The 19,248-nt window shown below is 42.2% G+C and overlaps 1 protein-coding gene across 2 annotated transcripts in view; it reads left to right on the top strand.

Moving 5' to 3' along the window:
* Positions 1 to 14,208, top strand: part of OSBPL6 (oxysterol binding protein like 6) — an 82,487-nt gene extending 68,279 nt beyond the window's left edge. For both annotated transcript variants that reach the window (XM_036253686.1, XM_036253685.1), the window contains 10 exons: positions 1,895 to 1,982; positions 2,492 to 2,745; positions 3,447 to 3,584; positions 3,974 to 4,037; positions 5,107 to 5,185; positions 6,700 to 6,844; positions 8,668 to 8,812; positions 9,966 to 10,092; positions 11,993 to 12,115; positions 13,017 to 14,208. In XM_036253686.1, coding sequence (XP_036109579.1) covers positions 1,895 to 1,982; positions 2,492 to 2,745; positions 3,447 to 3,584; positions 3,974 to 4,037; positions 5,107 to 5,185; positions 6,700 to 6,844; positions 8,668 to 8,812; positions 9,966 to 10,092; positions 11,993 to 12,115; positions 13,017 to 13,125 — 1,272 coding nt within the window. In that variant the 3' untranslated portion in view covers positions 13,126 to 14,208. The remainder of the gene's footprint in view (positions 1 to 1,894; positions 1,983 to 2,491; positions 2,746 to 3,446; positions 3,585 to 3,973; positions 4,038 to 5,106; positions 5,186 to 6,699; positions 6,845 to 8,667; positions 8,813 to 9,965; positions 10,093 to 11,992; positions 12,116 to 13,016) is intronic.
* Positions 14,209 to 19,248: the final 5,040 nt, after the last annotated feature.

Here is a 19,248-nt window from a genome sequence, read left to right as displayed (position 1 = left end):
GAAAAATTAACAAAAGATGAAGTTCAAACTTTAAAAAGAGATCTTTTCTGTATGATAGGTAGATACTAACAAGGTTGACCACGGATACTGTTTAAGCGGGTGTGGAGACATGGTGCTCTCATATGCTGCTGGTGAGAACAAATGAACACAGTCTTTCAGGAGAACAATTTGGCAATATGGGACTGAAGCCTAAAAGCAACCCATTGGACCCAGCAATTTTTTTTTTTTTTTCCTCACCCGAGGACATTTTTCCATTTTTTGTTCAGATGGAGAGGGAGGGAGAGAGAGGAACAGAGAGAGAGAGAAACATCGATGTGAAGGGACACATTGAGTGGCTGCCACCCGCACGACCAACCAGGGCTGGGGACAAACTGCAACCGAGGTACGTGCCCTTAGCGGGAACCGAACCCGGGTCTCTCGGGACCGCAGGCCGACGCTCTAACCGCTGAGCCAAACCGGCCAGGGCGGACCCAGCAATTTTACTTCTAGAAATAAATATTAGCGAAATTGCCAGGCAGATTCACAGAAACATATTTACAAGGATGTTAATCCAACTATTGTCTATAATAATAAAAAATTAGAAACCATTTAGATGCTGGTTAAATTCCTTGTGTTGTGACTAGTGAAATATGTTGTCATGCCGAATAAAGATGCAGGGCTGTATTTGTTAGCATGGGATCTGTTCAGAACACGATAAAATAATATGTAAACGGATACCCATTTCAGTATCTAAAGACAGATATATTAATATGTTTGCATTGGCATTTTTTAAATTGGGGGTAACACCCACCAAGTGTTAAAAGTGGCTTCCTTTAGGTGATGGGATTATGGGCGGTTTTCATATAATCTGTTCACCCTCATGTAATTTCTCATTTTTTACAAAAAGAATTTTTTGTTTTTATGTGCAGAAAAAATACAGCACTATTTCATTTTGAAGAGAGTCAATAAGTACCAATAGCTTTCTTGCCTGCAGTGGTTTTTCTCATTCTTCTGAATGTCTCTCCCACACTCCTCTGTTTTCTTACCTGTTCCACTTCTAATTCCCCTGAATACATATGTTTTCCCTTAATTTTTTTCTCGTGCAAAATGTGGTTTCATTTTAGTTTTATTTTTTTTCTTGTGTAGAGTGGTTTAATTCTTGATTTCTCCCTATCCCCAAATCTTCCTCCTCTACTCCCGAATACTGCCAGATGTTATTCATTACACTTCAGACATGGCTTTCAATCTCCAGATCCCCACTGTGTCTGTTTCTTACCCGGATCTATGCAGTATTTTATTGTCTGGCCTCCTTAGGGAAAGTTGTCAAGTGTCTTCCTGTAACTAAATGTGGCTGTCATTCCCTTGCATTTAATAACTCGTAAGATTACATGTGAACCCTGTATTTAATATGAAAAGCCCTTCCCAGTTGGCCCCTTGTCTTGTTCTCCCCAGCCTCTGTCACAGACACTCAGCTTCTTCGCGTTCCTGGAATAAGTGTTTCTCTCATGGTCCTTGCCTCTGCACACTCTCCCTTCTTCCTGTGCTTCTGCCCCTTCCAACAACTTTTCCAACCCCAGTTCAAATACTGTTTCCTCTGGGCAGCCTCTTCTGGTTCCCCGGGGGTCATAGGGCTCCTTTCTATTACATCCTTATTGCCTTGTCCGGGAATACTTCTGGCTGTGTACTTGCCTGCCCAGCCTCCCACCCCAGCTAAGGCAGGGGGCCACTCCTGTTGAGCAGTTCTGCATTCTAGCTCATGGAAGACCCTCAAGTATCCATTGCACATGTCAAATGCATTTCCCACGATGACCTCCGCTTTTCATTTGAGCAACATCTTGTATTTAATCGTTTGATTTTCTGAACTTTCAATACCGAACAAGAATTCTGATCCTGTCTATGTTCTTTCCTTCCTTAGGCCTCAGATGATGAGTCTTACATCAGTGATGTGAGTGATAATATATCTGAAGACAACACCAGTGTTGCAGACAACATTTCTCGGCAAAGTATGCATCCTTTGAGCTTGCAGGTGGTTCTGTGTGCATGCCAAGTGACGGTGCTGGTGTTTTCCGCGAATGAGCGCGAGCCCACCTCCACTAACTGTCCCTTCTGCAGCCGATTGTTCGATAGAGTTTGTATTTGTATAATCTGTTGAGGTAAATGGTTCAAAAATCTGTTAGGTAAATGGTTCTGAAAAGGTTTTATTTCTTGCAAAAACCAAAAGTTGGAGTCCTTTTCATTAAATAGACTTAATTTTTAAAATTTGACTTGTTTTTTTCTTGACTATTTTAGTATAGTTAACACCCTGTTTGAAAAACTATACACTAATATTTTGTGCATTTATTAGCAACCATGTATTGAAATAATTCCATTCATTCTTGAGGGAGTGTAATAAAGGCTTAAGAAATGTATCGCAGTCGGAATTACTTGAAAGGGTTATTTCCCTCCCAGGTTTTATGAAACCAGAGAAGCAAAGTATCTTTCACCGTTATTCTCGTCTTTCTCCCGCTTTCAGTCTTGAATGGGGAGCTTACAGGAGGGGCCTTCCGAAACGGACGTCGGACATGCCTGCCAGCTCCCTGTCCTGACACCAGTAACATTAACCTGTGGAATATCTTGAGGAACAACATTGGTAAAGACCTGTCTAAAGTGTCTATGCCCGTGGAGCTCAACGAGCCGCTCAACACCCTGCAGCATCTCTGCGAGGAAATGGAATACAGCGAGCTTCTGGACAAGGCCTCGGAAACCGACGACCCCTACGAGCGCATGGTAATGCATGGCAGGGCCGTGCTCGGCGGGGGTCTGTCACCTGGGCCTGGGCCAAGGCACAGTTCATTGTGATGGCACACGTGGTTGTTGCATAACATTGTCACTGCCTAGGTAAGAGAGGAATTGGTCCATTTGCATGAATTCTACCAGAAGGTACACACTTTGTAACATGCTTGGTTCAGAGTGTTTCTGAAGTTAGGATGTAGAGGTATCACTCTTCTCTTACAGGTTGCAGGCGTGCTAAGCCCCCTCTATTAACTTCCCCTGAATGCCAAGAGAGCCCATTTGTTCAGGAACTTAGGTCTGAGAACAGAACCTCCTGTCTGTGCTTTGGCCTCTAGTCCACATGATTGTCGAAAACTTGACTTGCCCTCAGAAAAGCACCAACAGCCACAACCCTTGTACACATGGTGCTAAGACTGTGCAAAGGGCATCACTGATAACTGGGTTTCAGAATCTTCTAACTTGTGATACTCGGGAAACTGGGTGGACAGATGAATGGAAAATACTTGGCCTCAGTTGCCTGCTGGGTCCCTTGAGAGGAGTTTAACCACATGCTCACTTACCTTTCTCCCCCATGAAGAATCTGCCATCCAGTCAGCGCCTTGGACGGGGGTCTGTAAAATCTAGAGGAATGAGGAACAAACAGACCTGGAAGTAGTCTCTCCTATATTATTTTCCTTTCTTAAATGTTTTAACAGGTTCTTATTGCTGCATTTGCAGTTTCAGGATATTGCTCCACCTATTTCAGAGCAGGAAGTAAGCCATTCAACCCTGTCCTTGGGGAGACTTATGAATGCATTAGAGAGGACAAGGGATTCCGCTTTTTCTCAGAACAGGTAAGTCCCACCGCACGCAAGGAGGTTTCTGTGTAGGTAACTGGGCAGTTTGATGATGGAAATAGTTCATAAACCTCTGCGGTGGGTTATGATACCAGACAGCTCAAATGAACCAGACTTCATTTGTTTATATAATTGTCCCTATAAATATGTGTATGTGTGTGTGTGTGTGTGTGTGTGTGTGTATGATCTCTGTGTTTAAAAATAAAGTTTTAAAAGGGAAAGATTCAGTAATTTACTTGTTCATTTTGAGAATAATTCACTAAGAGAGATGGATGGGCTGAGTAGTTTTTATTTGGTGGTAGCCAATATATGTTGTGAAAAAAGTTATTGTTCATTGAAGATTTAACGCTGATGTCATTGCTTTCTGTTTTGTTTTTAATTACCAGGTTAGCCATCATCCACCCATTTCTGCCTGTCACTGTGAATCCAAGAATTTTGTGTTTTGGCAAGGTTTGTTTTTCAATTTACAACCTAAAAATTGAATTGATTATCCTATGAAACAGTTTCTAGTTTCCAAGACCAGAACTCAGTGTACATTTCTACCTTTGGAACTTGGAGAATGTTTGTAATTGGTGCATTCAGTTTGAGAAATTTGATTTCCTGGTTTAAATACTAAACCATGTTATCTGGGAGATGAGATTGCTTAGGAAGCAAGCCCTATGGAACAGCAGAGATCCAAGCTGACTGCCCCAGCTCGGGGCTATCATTTTACCTCATTGTGCCTCATTATCTATATGTATGACATGGAGATTTCATCTACTGCCTTCTTGCTTCCTGAGGGTGTGATATACATCTTATTCCTGAAGGAAGTCTCTATGGCACATCACCTGTGGTGACAGTCTAGGAAATTTATAAATATTGCAGTGACTTCTGGTCTTTAAGTCATTGAAGGGTTTGGATTGAAGTCTCTTTGAATCAGTGCCCATTGCTCAGTCAGAATGTCACAGACTTGCCTAAAATAAAATGTTGCAAAATCCCTTTAGAAAAAATATATAATGTAGGGTATAAATAGTTCCTTTATGTTTGGAAGGGTGCCTCATTTGCTTCCCATATACTTCCTCAACCAGAAAACACACAGAATGATAGAGCACTGTAACTGCACTTTATTGCAAAATCAGAAAATAAACCACTTCTTGGTCATAACACAGAGTCAGAAATTTGGTGGAGGCAGCACTGAGCTGCCTCAGTTCATCCAGATGGGACCAGGTGGTGGTTAGGAATGCGCAGGTAAACCTGAGTTTCCACAAGTCATACATAAAGCTGTGCTGAGAGATGAAGTGCTGGGCCCCAGGTTGTATCGTAACCAATGTAGGAACATGTTCATTAAGTTAATCTCACTTCCTCATAATCTTACCTATCTGTATTTAGAGATTTTATTTTTGTACTGTTCTCCCAAATCATATTGACTCTTCAAATAAATGTGTGTGTAAATCTATACTGCCATACAAAATTTAATTTTTATAGAATAAATCATTAGAAATGAAGTCTCTATTTCTTGTCCTCTGCCTATGTCATTCAGATATCAGATGGAAAAACAAGTTCTGGGGGAAGTCGATGGAAATCCTGCCTGTGGGAACACTGAATGTCATGCTTCCAAAGTAGGTTTCTCTCTTCATCCTTTTGGTCTCGTAACTGCTTTTCGAAGTCAGAAATGTATCTGAAACCCTAGAAGGTACCAAGGGTCTATTTCCCTGTGTGGCCAGAGCATCTGTTCACTTTACCAAAGTTCTGAGAATATTCTCCCACAAAAGCAAGTGAGAATTTTAGCACATGTATTCAAGCTTCCTGTTTATCTCTCCACACCCTCCATTCATCAGTACCCTCCATTCACCAGGTACCTATCTGTCCCAGTCACCATGTTAGTTTGCATTTTATATGAAAGAGTCTTTTTTTTTTATCCTATTTTTTTTCTATACAGTTTATGCTTTCACTTTGAGTTCATCTTAGGTCCAGGGACTATTTTTAATTTCCAAGTTAGTTTATTAAGGAAGAGTGATACAGTCCTTCTATGGCTGATGTCTAGAAAATATTTTTTCGGATTAATTGAATTTTTCATTGAGGCCAAAGTCTTGATTAGTTTTGTTTCTGTCTTCATTTGGTTTGGTTTTTGTCTGTTTGAAGGACAGAATTTGCTGATGGATTGGATATGGAGGAAGGTGAGGAAGGAGAGGAGTTCCCAGGACTACAAAAATTTTTTTTAGTATTTTCAAACTCATGAGGAAGAAATAATTTTCCCAGTAGTATATAGTTCCTACATCATAGCAAGTTAGAACATTTTTAGAAGCATTTTTTAAATTTTGTTTGAAACTATACATAACATGTAAATGTGATTTGAAGCTGTGCCTTTTTGTCCTTGGCAGAAATTCTGTAACTGTACTCCCTAGAGTTTGCATTACATACGTGCAGACTTAGTGATGCACATAAGTCTTTTCTCAAAGGATCATTCACAACTATGGTGTTAACTTAGAAAATGAACCAGTGTCCTCTTTCTTAAATGCATGTCCAATCTGCTGTTCCCTGGAATCCTTCCACAATGGCCCATTGCCTGCAGGGTAAATCCACATTCACTGGTGCATCTGGAGGGCTTCCCTGCTCTGCCCCCCCCCCCACACACACACACCTTTCTACCTTGCCTCCTGCCACACCCGTCCACGCGCACGTCACTCCCAGGACCCCAGGTGTTCCTGTGCTCTGTAGGCTTCTGATGCCTTTCCCCAGCCTCTCCTAGCAGTTCTTCCTTGACACTTACCCCACCTGCAGGCCGGTCTAAGGGCTAAGGACTCCCCCTCCAGTGTTCTCTTGATGCTTCTTCATCATATCTCGTTGTAACTATTTGTTGACATGTCCATCTACCCCTGTCATACTGTTGGCTCCAGGAGAGCAAGAAACAGGCCCTATTCAACTTTGTAGTTTTAGCACCTGGCCCATAAAAAGCACTGACTTGTTCCTTAAATGAATGAATCATGTCATAAATGTCCTTAAACTTGAAACAAAAAAAAATGAGAAGAAAATGAGGGAAAAGGAAGCTTTGGTCGAAGAATATTCTCCTTAGTAGAAACATTAATATGTATGTGTGACTTTCATTGTTTTTCATCAATGTATTCTTCACTAGGTATGGAGATTGCTACGTGTGGAATAAAGTTACCACGTGCATACACAACATTCTCAGCGGGAGGAGATGGATAGAGCACTATGGGGAAGTCACCATTAGAAATACCAAAAGCAGTGTATGCATTTGCAAACTCACATTTGTCAAGGTAAATAATAATCTTACAACAGTAAAGGAAAAAATAATATAATATGCTTCCCCTCGGGAAGAAATAAAATAATTACCTTAAACAGCCTCAAGTAAGTCTGTATCATTGATACTTCAGAAAAGTTTAGCCAGGAAAGCAGAACCAACTGATGGCATCGCACAAGGCATGCAGACTTCTGAATGTGTGGAGGTCAAGAAAGGCATCATCTCAAAACAGAAAAAAATAATTCTTCTTAAAAACTTTCTTTTTTAGAAACCCATCACTAGTTTATTAAGTAAAATTCCAGAAATCACTTCGTGCCTATAGCAAGTCTTCTGGATTCTATTTCTGTTCCTATCCCTGCTGGGTTGCAACATATTTAAATTATCTGTTTTAGGGACCTAATTATAATGCACTTGTGTTTTTCTAAGGGTGCATATAAATGATAGTTTCCAGTCGCTATAAGCTCACCAAACTCTGCCACTAGTACAATCCAAATAAGTTCTAGAAAAAACATTACCTTTATTAACAAGAAAAGATGTCTGTAGAGTAGCATTTCCCCCAGTCTTTGCTCGGGAGTGAAGACAGCGCCCTGCTGTTTGTTTGGGGGTACTGCAGCATCCTCAGGGCCCGAGACTCCACCCACCCTCTTTAGCTCTTCTAGTCCTGCCCTCATCCTAATACAGTAGAAACAAGTAACATAATTGGAGCCTTAATACTCACAATTTCCTCTTCTGGTCATGTTTGTTTTAATGGAATTTATTTATTTTAGCTCAGTGTTTTTCTTTATTTCCTTTTTTTTTTTTTTAATTCATTAGGGGGCTCAGAACAAGCGAGTTAGGATCATTATTTGCTCTGACTAAGTGATGACAGTAAATGTATGCGTGTCTTTTTGTCAGCTATGAGGAACTTTGGTTTACGTTAGCCCCTGATATATGCAGAACTCAGGGCAGGAGTCCAAACCAAAGTCCCTGTGCCATATGTCTAAATATTTGAAATATGTACATCAAGCCTCCAACTTGTCAAATAAAATGTCTCCTTTTTTTACCTTATGAATATATACCTTTTATATATAACTAAGCCTGCAAGGCCAGGTCAGACCACCAGCAGGAGGGAGAGCCCGTCCTTCCGGCCCGCTGTCCTGACTTGCTGCCCACCTGCAGCTCTGCCCACAGCAGGGGCCTCACACACCCTGTGGGCCAGCCGACCCACACCCAGGCTCTGCTCCCACCCCCTCAAAAAGCCACCTCCGGCCTAGAGATCACACACCGGTGGGTCGTCTGCCCTTTTGTGGATGAATCCAAAGCAGAGGCTTATGCAGGCTTAGAGCCATTGGACAGGGCCCATGTGCTTGGGACCTGATCTAGACTGGAGGCAGGGTCAGATAGGTCAGTTCCCACAGACTTCTCCCCTTTGGGGAGGAGTTTGGCTGGAAGAAGGCCAGAGCAGGGTCCTCAATGAAAAAATTCAGCCATTTACAGAGACTGAAATATCTTCCACAAACTACTTCCTTAGCATCGCCAATTGAAAATCATTAAAATCCATGAGCAAAAGGAAAATTTAAGACAGGAGGATCTGAGGGAGGAATCACTGACCTATAAATGGAGACTCGGTTGAGATAGAAACAGCCTTTTCTGTGTCCTGCTCCTGGACTCCACGGGGAGTAGAGACCGTCCTTTCTTAAGAGGTGAGAAAGCCGCCTTCCAGACGAAACACCTTGCGGGAGAGTTCGGAAGTGGTCCAAATAAGAGACTTCAAGGTTAAGACAGCCTTTCACATGGCAATGACAGCGGTTGGTGTTATTAAAGAGGTCAGGTGTTTTCACTGGGGCTTGTCTTTCCCAGGTGAATTACTGGAATTCTAACGTGAATGAAGTCCAAGGGGTGGTGATGGACCAGGAGGGGAAGGTGGTGCACCGGCTGTTCGGGAAATGGCACGAAGGGCTGTACTGCGGCGTGGCCCCGTCTGCCAAGTGCGTCTGGAGACCAGGTGAGCCCGTGTGAAGGGACAGGAAGGAATGTCAGATCGCCGCATGGAGCCGCCTGGTGTTTTCTTTAATAACGACCTTAAAAACCTGGGTGCTAAGGCAATTGTAGTTATATTTATACTTAACATGTAACTTGTATACGTCCTAATATTTGATAATGAGTTATAAAATTGAGGCCCAATCTGACAAGTGGGCTTCATGTAAAATCGCTTTAATGCCTACACTTCAATGCGTATACTTCAGAAGCTAGGTATATGTATCAACGAGTTTAGTTCATTGATACACACAAACTCAAATCCTTTCTCATGTTATTTATTCTGTTTTACTAAAACAAAGGAAAGCCCGTAAACATCTATAGTCCACAAATATAATAATTTAGAAGAAGAAGTGATCTTTTTACTTGAGCAGCAAAAAGCTGCAATACGTTGATATTTAATAAAACACATCAGGAGAGTTCAGTAATACACTAGCATATAACTGAATATCAAATATGGATAGAAGAAGTCTCCATTTGACATTATTTTCATTAGAATGTTGTCAGTTAAGCCCTAACTTTAAAACTGGTTGTTATTTTCCTACGTGACCTCATTGTGTATGTGGATTCCCTGCCAGTGGGGTGGTCAGTCCATCCTGCAGTTATGTATTGGGTTCCGCCTGCACATCAGCCTTTGCCCTAGGAGCCTGCAGTCCATCAACGAGCAAAGCATACAAAGATTCTGCCTTTGAGTTTAGTTTAAAAGGGTCAGTAAATACTAATTTAGATCTGCATCTTTTTCTTTTCTAAAAGGAAGTTAAGTGTTTCTGGTGAAATCTTAATGTTCATAGCTAATTACCCTGGCATTTGGTTACCTAACTGAACATTCGAGAGAAAAATTATGGTGTAGTTTAGCCAGTGAAGACTGCTATATGTACAAAGTTTTATTTTAAAGGCTAGATTTTATTAAATGTATGAATTTGTCAGTTCTCATCATCAGCGTAAAGTTTCCCATGTAGCAAAACATAACCAATTTAAGTCACTTGAAAAAATTATCATCTAATGTTTATGACTACAGATTTGCGAATAGTCTGGGAATGAGTTACACTAGGATTAAGTCAGCTTCTGCAAGTGTCTTAAACCTCTTTGCCTCTCACGATGGTTCATTGGCCTCATTGCAGGTTCCTTGCCAACCAACTACGAGCTCTACTATGGCTTCACAAGGTTTGCTATTGAGCTTAATGAGTTAGATCCTGTCCTGAAAGATCTCCTCCCTCCCACAGATGCCCGATTCCGGCCAGATCAGAGGTGAGCATAGCCCTGGTATTTAAAATGGACACTAGATCATGTCAAGCACTACCCATGTCATCGAGACTGATTTTTGCCACCGTCATTTATTTATTGATTGAATCATCCCCCCATTCCTCTGTTTACTCAGAAATATTTGAGTTTTCTACCCTGGGTAAAACAGCATTTGTAGGATGATGAGAACAGAAGATTAGCTCAATGAAAAGTTTCCCCACAGAAGATAACACGGATGTTTTTTAACAGAAAGTTTCCCCTCTCATCCCTAAATTTACCAAAAGTCTGCAAATTTATGAATTCTCTTGCCACTAAATACAAAATCACTCTTCACCCCATGTCTATACCTTTTCGCATCTATTACTCTGAAGCATGGAGTATCTTTTAAACTGAAGAATGAGATAATAAGTTACAAGGACACCTAGAAATGCTTTCAGTCACAGTCTGGAGTTCACCCACCACGGTTTGGATCCCACAGGATGTGAGATGTACTCGAAATACAGTACCTTTAGTGCCTTCTGATGTTGCCCATTCCTACAGATTCATTTTACTTGTTCCAAAATCTTTATGTTGCAAACAAATCCCATCCAAGATCGTTTTCTCTTTGTGTATTTGTGGCTTTATCTGTCTTCTGCCAGAATGTTCCCAGTATTGAACGGTCTGCTTTCAGTTCCCTTGTGTTCCCCCCCCTCTGGAACAGGCCACCTCACTGTTGGACGTTCACATGTGTCAGTAAGCTTCCTGTGCCGTGTGTATCATACTGTGCCCCTGTTCTTCGCTCTCATTTTGAAATGTAAATACTTGCATGTCACCACTGGGTCTGCGTTTTCCTTCTCACTTCTGTTTCTGTGTTTTCTTTCTGGATTTCATTTTCCATGCATTTTCTTTCCGGGGCCTTTTGTAGTTTCCCCCAACTGTGACCTTTTCTTTTTCATCAGTTTTACTCTCTCCCATAACACAGGAAAGAAAGCTCCTTCCCTCTCAATCTGTTCTGAAAGTAGATGGAGAACAGCCATTTACCACCCTCCACTCTGTGGCCTTTATTTACTTTTATTTTTTTAATTAATTTTTTTTGTTACAGATGTTTCTCCTTTTTCCCCCATTGACACCCTCCTCCCCACTCCCTCAACCCCTCCCCACCCCCTTCCCAGCTTTGTTGTCTATGCCCATTGGCCATGCTTACATGCATATAAGTTCTGTGGTTTGTCTCTCCCCACCCCAACACCCCCTCCTCTGAGGTTTGTCAGTCTGTGCCCACCTCTATGTCTCTGGGTCAGTTTTGTTCATCAGTTTGTTTAGTTCATTATATTCCACAAATAAGTGAGATCATGTGATATTTGTCTTTCTCTGCTTGACTTGTTTTGCTTAGAATAATACTCTCCAGGTCCCTCCATGTCGTCTCAAAGAATAAGAGATCTTTCCTTCTTACAGCTGCGTAGTACTCCATTGTATATATGAACCACAGCTTTTTTTATCCACTCATCTACTGATGGACACTTGGGCTGTTTCCAGATCTTAGCTATTGTAAATATCTGTGGCTTTTAAAAAGTGCTGTTTGATCATATGGAAAAGCAGCCCCACCTGGGACTCCATGCTGTTTTAAAGTGGACTCTTCAGTCCCGAAGAGCTCAGGTTGTAGACCCCTAGACCGCGCAGGGAAGTCTTCAAGGCCAAGCCCCCCACCGTTCACTCCTAACATTATGCTGCCACGTGCGATGACTCAGTTCACCTCCGTCATGTGTTCCCCTGGCAAAGACAGTGTGGCCTGGAGCAGGGCCGGGGCACTGTCAGTGCTACTGTTCACACGTTGTGTTCACAGCAAGCCGCGTGCAATTGAATGCAAATGAGATTATGTTTTCTCAGAACAGAGGATGATGTATTAAAAGGTTAACTGCTGTCGGCTTAGGTTTTTGGAAGAAGGAAATCTGGAGGCTGCAGCAGCAGAGAAGCAAAGGGTAGAGGAGCTCCAGCGATCTCGGCGACGATACATGGAAGAAAACAACCTTGAACATATACCAAAATTTTTTAAGTAAGTTGGTTCATTCCCGCCAGGAGCTTGTGCTGTGGGAATGGTTGCCACGATCGGTGAGAAACTCCCCCAAAAGGAAATGAGGGCGCACCGAGTGTCCAGGGAAGGGAGAGGTGGAAAAGTTGAACTGCTGGTGGTGAAAAGATGGTCAGATCTTACACTTGTGACAAGTTTTTGTGAGCATAAAAGTAAAGCTTTCTCGACAGCTCTTTTCTGTTCCTGAGCAACGAAAAGGAGCAAGGGTCTTGCCCAGACGCTCTGCCCTTCAGCCCCACCCTTTCAGACCCTGGGAAATTGTTCCCACCCCTCACTCGGAGACTGGATGGGGCCCTTCTGTCCATTCAGATGTGGTCCCTCTGTGGGGCGATGCTGGGTGGTTATTACAGCGCTGTTTGCAGGATCATGTGTACATCACACAGGTTAAACTGTTTCCAGGTCCATCTGTTGCCCTCCAGGCCAGGACAGGTCAGTTCAGAATAGCCTCATGTCCCTTAAAGCGGCCATCTGATGACCACCCTGAGGAGGACAGCAGCCTTGCCCTTTGCCCTTTAGATACCACCATGGCCTCGCAGGCTCGGAGCTGCCGAGGGTGCGTGTTCGGCCCCAGTGAGGCAGGGGCCACACCTGTGGCTCTGGGGCTGACGCTCTTAGTGACTTTACTTCACATTCTAGCTCTCCCTGGGCCAGTTTTCCTGCCCTCGGCCCCTCTCCCCGTGACCCTTCTCACCTCCATTTCAAGTGTTTAACAACAAAAGTGGGTTCATTTCTGCTCAAAAGTAGTCGTCGTCTGTAAGCAGATGGGACACAGACTAGTGTGTACATCTCATGTACAGGAGAGGGTCTGACGATCAGGTCATCTTCGTGTGATTTGTGTCCAGTGTCGATTTTTCTGTTTTCACAGAAAAGTGATTGATGCCAATCAAAGAGAAGCCTGGGTTTCCAACGACACCTACTGGGAGCTGCGAAAGGACCCTGGGTTTAGCAAAGTAGACAGCCCTGTGCTTTGGTAACCTGGGAGGGTCGAGGTAGCCAGCATATCCCGCCGTGAATGAGCAACTCACTATGCACAGTATGTCTCTTAGAGCTCCGCGTGGTTTCCGGGTCGACTGAACACCGACCGTTTGCTTTTCTATTCATCTTTATAATGGACTTTCAGAAGTGCATTAGACAAGGCCCCTAACCACTTTGGGATCCTTTCTGTTTTGCTGCAACCATATTCCTTAAAAAACATCCACACCCTCCTCGGAAAGAAGAATGAAAGGAGCAGAATATAAAACCCAAAGACCGATGAGTTTGTAAAGAAAAACACACTGTAACTGGTGCTTAGAGCTGATCCAGAGAGTGTAAAGCAACGTGACTCCAACCACGTGCTGGGTCCTTTGATCTGGAAGCGCCATCCCCTCATCGTAGGAGCTCCGGGGCCACGGCAGTCGGCGGGCTGGGCCCGAGTGTGTTCGTTCCACGTGGTGTACTCTCGCCGGCCTTGTCCATGAAGACGCGATGCTTCTCAGAACCCGTTCCATCTGTACGCCATTGTTCATGCCTTAAGAAATGCAAAGATGTACAATAAATCATTTTTTTAATGTGTGCTCATAGGTTTACGTGAAGGACAGATCTTTCGAATCATGGCATGATTCACTTTCTGGGATTAGAACAATGACGAGTCTAATTTAAGTGGATTAAAAAGTAAGCAACACGTGCTTTACTTTGATGTATTGGTCACTGTATCGAATATCTGAAGGGCAGGACGGAAACGGTGTGCCAGGTAGATTTCTGTATTCACACTGCTTGTCACGTTCCTGTCCTGCGTCCAGATAATAAACCATCCCTCTTCCACCTACCCCCACAGTGTGCCCTGTTATTTGGCAATATCAGTATTTGATTTGAACACTTGGCATCAGTGTTACAACCTTGGAAGGAAATCACAAAAAAGCAGGTGGGATTTCTGGGTGGGCTCTTCTATTTCTGGTAACTGTTTTTTAGTGAAGCACAATGGAATTCTCATTGCTATCCTGTGCCCAACCCACTGGCACCAGTGGAAATCCCACTGGGAACAGAAGCAAGAACGCTAGTAGCTTATTTGCATTGTTTAAATGAGTACTATGCAAAATCATATTTTACATTTTCATCAAGTGATTCTGTATGATACATGGCCATATATTAAGCATTTGCCTTGCTGTTGGCAGAGATATAAAACTTAAGCTAAGGAGTTTATACATTCCAACAAAAGGGAGGGGGCAGAAATGTGTTTTGCATACTTCAGGATTTGTTTTTTTCCTCCAATATACAGAGGCTTTTGTAGGAAACTTGCATCGGTCTTCCTGAGTTTCTGCACGTAGAGGACTATATAAATGCTTGTATTTTTATTTTAAATCTCTCTGGAGATTAATTATAAAATGGCATCTATTTTATGGTTAGTTAGGTTTTTATTCTAGATTCTTGCATTTGGCTAGGAGGTGTTGATTTTAGTGTTACTTCTCAGCGAAGCTTTCCTAAGAATGGCTAATCCACTATCAAATCTAAACTGCTTATGAGAGCATAAGGCAAATTCCGAAGATTTACCAGGTAGAGCAAAAATTTAGTTACTCTAAAACTCATCCCTCCTTTGATCGGGAGCCCTGCGTTCTGTGTACAGTATGCATCAGTTTAGAATGAAAATTCATTCTCAGGTAAATTCCATTGCCCGATCGACGTGCTCCATGTACGCGACACCTTCCCCGGGCTTCTCGGTGCCCTTACCTCCCATTTTACATCTATAGGTGGCTTGCCCCATGGTAGCAAAATCTTTCCCTTGTTCTTGACTGTTTTTCTGCTCATTCCTCTTGACCCCCCTTTATCTTCATCTTGAGATACATGCCTCTAATTAGAATTTAATTAGAATTCTATTAATTTCCTCATAACAGTCTGTTCTCCCCCAGTTGGTAAAGCTTTCAATACCATCTAAAGTGGTTCTGGTCTGTACTTCCTAGCACTGCCCTGAACAGTCTCAGAATATTTCACCTCATTTTGCAAAGTAGAGGTGTTCCAAGTAGAGAGGTCAGAGGTCAGGTGTCAGTTACCAATGGATATGATATCAGGCATCTGGGAGAGGACCCAGGCCCCTTCAGGAAGCAACTACTCTTTGGGTTGTAATTGGGGAAAAGAATAACTAGTAGAGAGACCTTTACTAGATAATAAATTCAAGCCACACATGAGGTAAGTGGCTATTGATCAGAGCTAACCTGAAACTCTGATTAGGATTTTAAGATGAGAATGAGAGGAATGTCAAATTAATGAAAATCACATTTTATAATATCCCAGAGTTAAAATCTCTTGGGATTCAGACTTCTTGATTAGACTTCCAGTTCAAGTGATCAACAAAATTTTAGATCATACTCCTTTAATTCCAGATTCAAAAATCTCCCTCTCAAATATTCATAATATAATGGCTTCATCCCGTTTCCTTTTTCTCGTTGACAGGGTGGTTATAGAATTGTGAGCCTTACTCTATCTGGAATTTTCATCTGCAAAATTTGGGGGCTTTTGAGACTAGTTTAGACAACAAAAGGGTAAAATAAATATTAGATCACTCTTGATAAAACCTTGTTTATTTTTTAGAATTTCACGTAAGTCTTATTTCAGGGGTACTTTCCTGATTTGCTTCTCCCTAAAACAATCTAGAAGAGGACTTAATATGTCTTTATACCTCCCCTATGATTTATTCATAAGCCCCTTCATCTCTGAGCTGGTCATTAAGGAAAGCAGTAAGAAGGGACGATGGTCCTGTGAGAGGCTAGACTGCACAGACCCAGGACACACACCAGCACGGACAGACACTGATTATTTTGCTTCTGTATGCTGCCACTAGGGTACAAGTTACCCTCAGATTTTGCTGTTATTTGTTGTTTTTCTAAGTCATTATTTTTCATGGGTTACTCTAAAATACCCCATACATTCCAGGCAATTGTAAAACTAAACCTAATTTGAGATACCTTTTAATATTACATATCAAGTATATGTGACAAAACAAAAACACTACCAAATGTATTTTCCCAGTAAGATAAACCAAGGGATTTTTCAAACGGGAGATGCCAAGTTGTCAATTTTCCAAACCTTCGCTCTTCCTTACTCTGGCCCCTGCCTTTCAGCGCCTCCATTCATCATTCAGTAGATCCTGCCCAAGGAGCACTGGGGGGTGGGGTTAAGGAGGAAACTGATAAACTGTTTTTGCTTAGTTCTGGTTACAGCTGTGGCTGGAGAAGAGTTTATAATCATAATCTAATGCACATTTTCGTTATTACCTTGTGGATTTTAATTATCCATCTTGTCGAATCTTGTTCTCTGTCATCCTAGATGATGAAGTGTTAGTGGGAGCAGAGCTCCTCACACACCAGAGGGGGTAAAAATGTTTGCACTTGGCTCAAGTTGGTACTATGAATGTGGCACAGTAAATAAAACGTTTGTGTACAAAATATTAGTTTATTTCTATGAGAGCCATTATGTTCAGGATATATAAAGTGTATCTAATTAAACAACTATGAATCTATTTTGTGCTCTTAGAAATGTTCTTTTGGGGGAAAGATGGAAAAAATGTCATTGGAGCTAAGATTAAAGTGTTTCGTTTTGGATTTCTTTGGGTGTTTATTTCAAACGGCTTCACAGTCATTTAGAATACTGCTTTATCTAACTAGAATTAGATCCTGTAGGTTTTCATTTAATTTCTATAAGATTGATACATTTAAACTGTACATTGTATGAATCTTTATGTTAAACCTGACTTTATTATTTTTTAAATGCATTCTTTTTGTTGTTGTTGTTGTTGTTTTTCTTTATTTATTTTTAGAGAGAGAGAGAAAGGGAGAGGGAGAGAGATATAGAAACATCGATGAGAGAGAACACCAATTGGCTGCCTCCTGCATGGCCTCCACTGGAGGTTTGGCCCACAGACTGGGCATGTGCCCTGACTAGGAGTCGAACTGGCGACTTCTTGGTGCACAGGTCAACGCTCAACCACTGAGCCACCCCAGCTGGGCAAACCTGACTTTAATATACAATTGTAAGAACATTTGTGACTGAATTTTAAGAACTTGTTGCAGCTTTTGCTACTGGAGAAAATGGCAAATTGTTTATGAAAAGGTTAGCTTTATTCTTCCTAAATGAGATCTAAAGAAGAATAAACTCTTAAAAAATGGCTGTGATAAATCAGAACTCCCAACATCTTAAGCAAATGAAGCCCCATGATTAAGGCAGCTTACAGGTAGAACTTACCTGTGAGTCGAATGCATCCTTTTGTTTTCCAAACAACTATCTGAATTGATTTTCTTTCTTCTGGTCCTAACTTAATGAGGGGCAGGGACACATATGTCTATTCCTTTGCACTGTGCCATGAGTGTTTCTAATATATGCAGTAATTACGCACAGTTGCAGGACGATACATCAGTATCGGGACCACTGCATTTAGCTTCCTATGAAACATAATTAACTGTTCATGGATTAAAACTTACCCCATAATTACATATTAATTTCCTCAGTATCTCTAGATGGTTAAGAAAAAGACATTTAAAAAGAATGTATTTTCTGCAAATATTTTTTCTATCATGCTTTCTTCTACATACATATAAATTAGGGCAATTGCAGAGAGAGGAATATTGAGTTTTCAGAAAACAGGTATAATCCTATTTCAGGTACACCTGTTCCTTCTTCTAGTTAATAGGGTAAGCAACAACTTAACACTGAAAGAGAAAATAATGCTACAACTATCACTTCTTTCATCTTAGGCACCAACTTCCCTTAACTGTCACCCAGTTACCTTTGTAAAATAATGTAGTTGTAGAAACCTTTTCAGTCATTTCAAGCTTATTTTAAAAGCTTTATTGAGGTATAAGTGACATATAATAAGCTTTATACATCTGAACTGTACAACATGATAGTTTGACATATGTGCACACTCCTAACACTGTCACCACGATCACAATAGTGGCGTATCCGTCACCACCAAATATTCCACCACTTGGAAGTCCCTCTCTCCTGCACCTCTCCAACCTCCACCCCGAGGCAATCATTGACCTGCTTTTTTCATTTTTTAAAATCTGCATTTTGTCAGCTTTTTTTTTTTTTTTTTTTAGAGAGAGGAACAGAGAGAGAGAGAGAGAAACATCGACGTGAAAGGGACACATCGAGTGGCTGCCACCCGCACGACCAACCAGGGCCGGGGACAAGCTGCAACCCAGGTACATGTCCTTAGCGGGAACCGAACCCGGGTCTCTTGGGACTGCGGGCCAAGGCTCTAACCGCTGAGCCAAACTGGCCAGGGCAAAAATCTGCATTTTGGGGGGTATTTACTGAATATGGGGTTTTCTAGAAGGCTGTGTGCACGTGGTAGACGCCTCCAAACACCTCCCTCGCACTACCACAACGCCCACCAGCAAATACTAACTTGTCACAAGAGAAAGAGAAGGTTAAGTTGTAGTTCTGATAGCCCTGTAAACATTTTAGATTTGAAATACTTGGAAAAGAAGAAACATTTTCCTATCGAAATGGCCGTGTAAGCTCATGGATTCATTCCCAGGCAACAGCGACCTTGCTGGCTGCGCGGAGGGAGCCCTGGGCAGCTCCTCTCCAGTTGGAGGTGAAAGAGCCACCGCAGAAACCTGGGAACCCAGAACGGTGCTCCGGAAAGGAGGTCACTTTAATGACAGTGAGGGAGGTGTCTCTGCTGAGTGGTTTATGACTTGCCTCCCCGGCCCCACTTTGTGCCAGGAGCATTGGAAAGGCCAGTGCTGAGGGAGGCCGCTGTCCCCTCGCCTCATGCCCTCACTTCCTATCTGGAAACACAGTTACTAAACTGAGTTTTGAAAAAGAAATGGAAAAAGCCTGTGCCTCAAAAGTAGGAAACTTTCCAGAGACTGGCGAATACAGCATGATTGACAGTAAGTGCTAACGAAAGAAAAAAGGCAAGAATGAAGAGAAGAGACACGAAATCTAGGGAAGAAAAGCAGATTCCCTGGGCGGAGCGAGGACCATGCTCCTTGCTGCGTGGATGGATCCCGGAGCGGGGACCAAGTCATTGTCTTTGAAGTTTGTTCACTGATCCCCCAGAGATGGTCCCTCCAAAGATTCTGAGTCCTTAGATCTAGGGTGTGGACCAAGAATCT

Source organism: Molossus molossus, unplaced genomic scaffold (assembly GCF_014108415.1).
Source record: "Molossus molossus isolate mMolMol1 unplaced genomic scaffold, mMolMol1.p scaffold_m16_p_11, whole genome shotgun sequence".
Lineage (NCBI taxonomy): Eukaryota > Metazoa > Chordata > Mammalia > Chiroptera > Molossidae > Molossus > Molossus molossus.
Note: the sequence above shows the minus strand (reverse complement) of the source record. Positions and strands in the feature narration are given on the sequence as shown.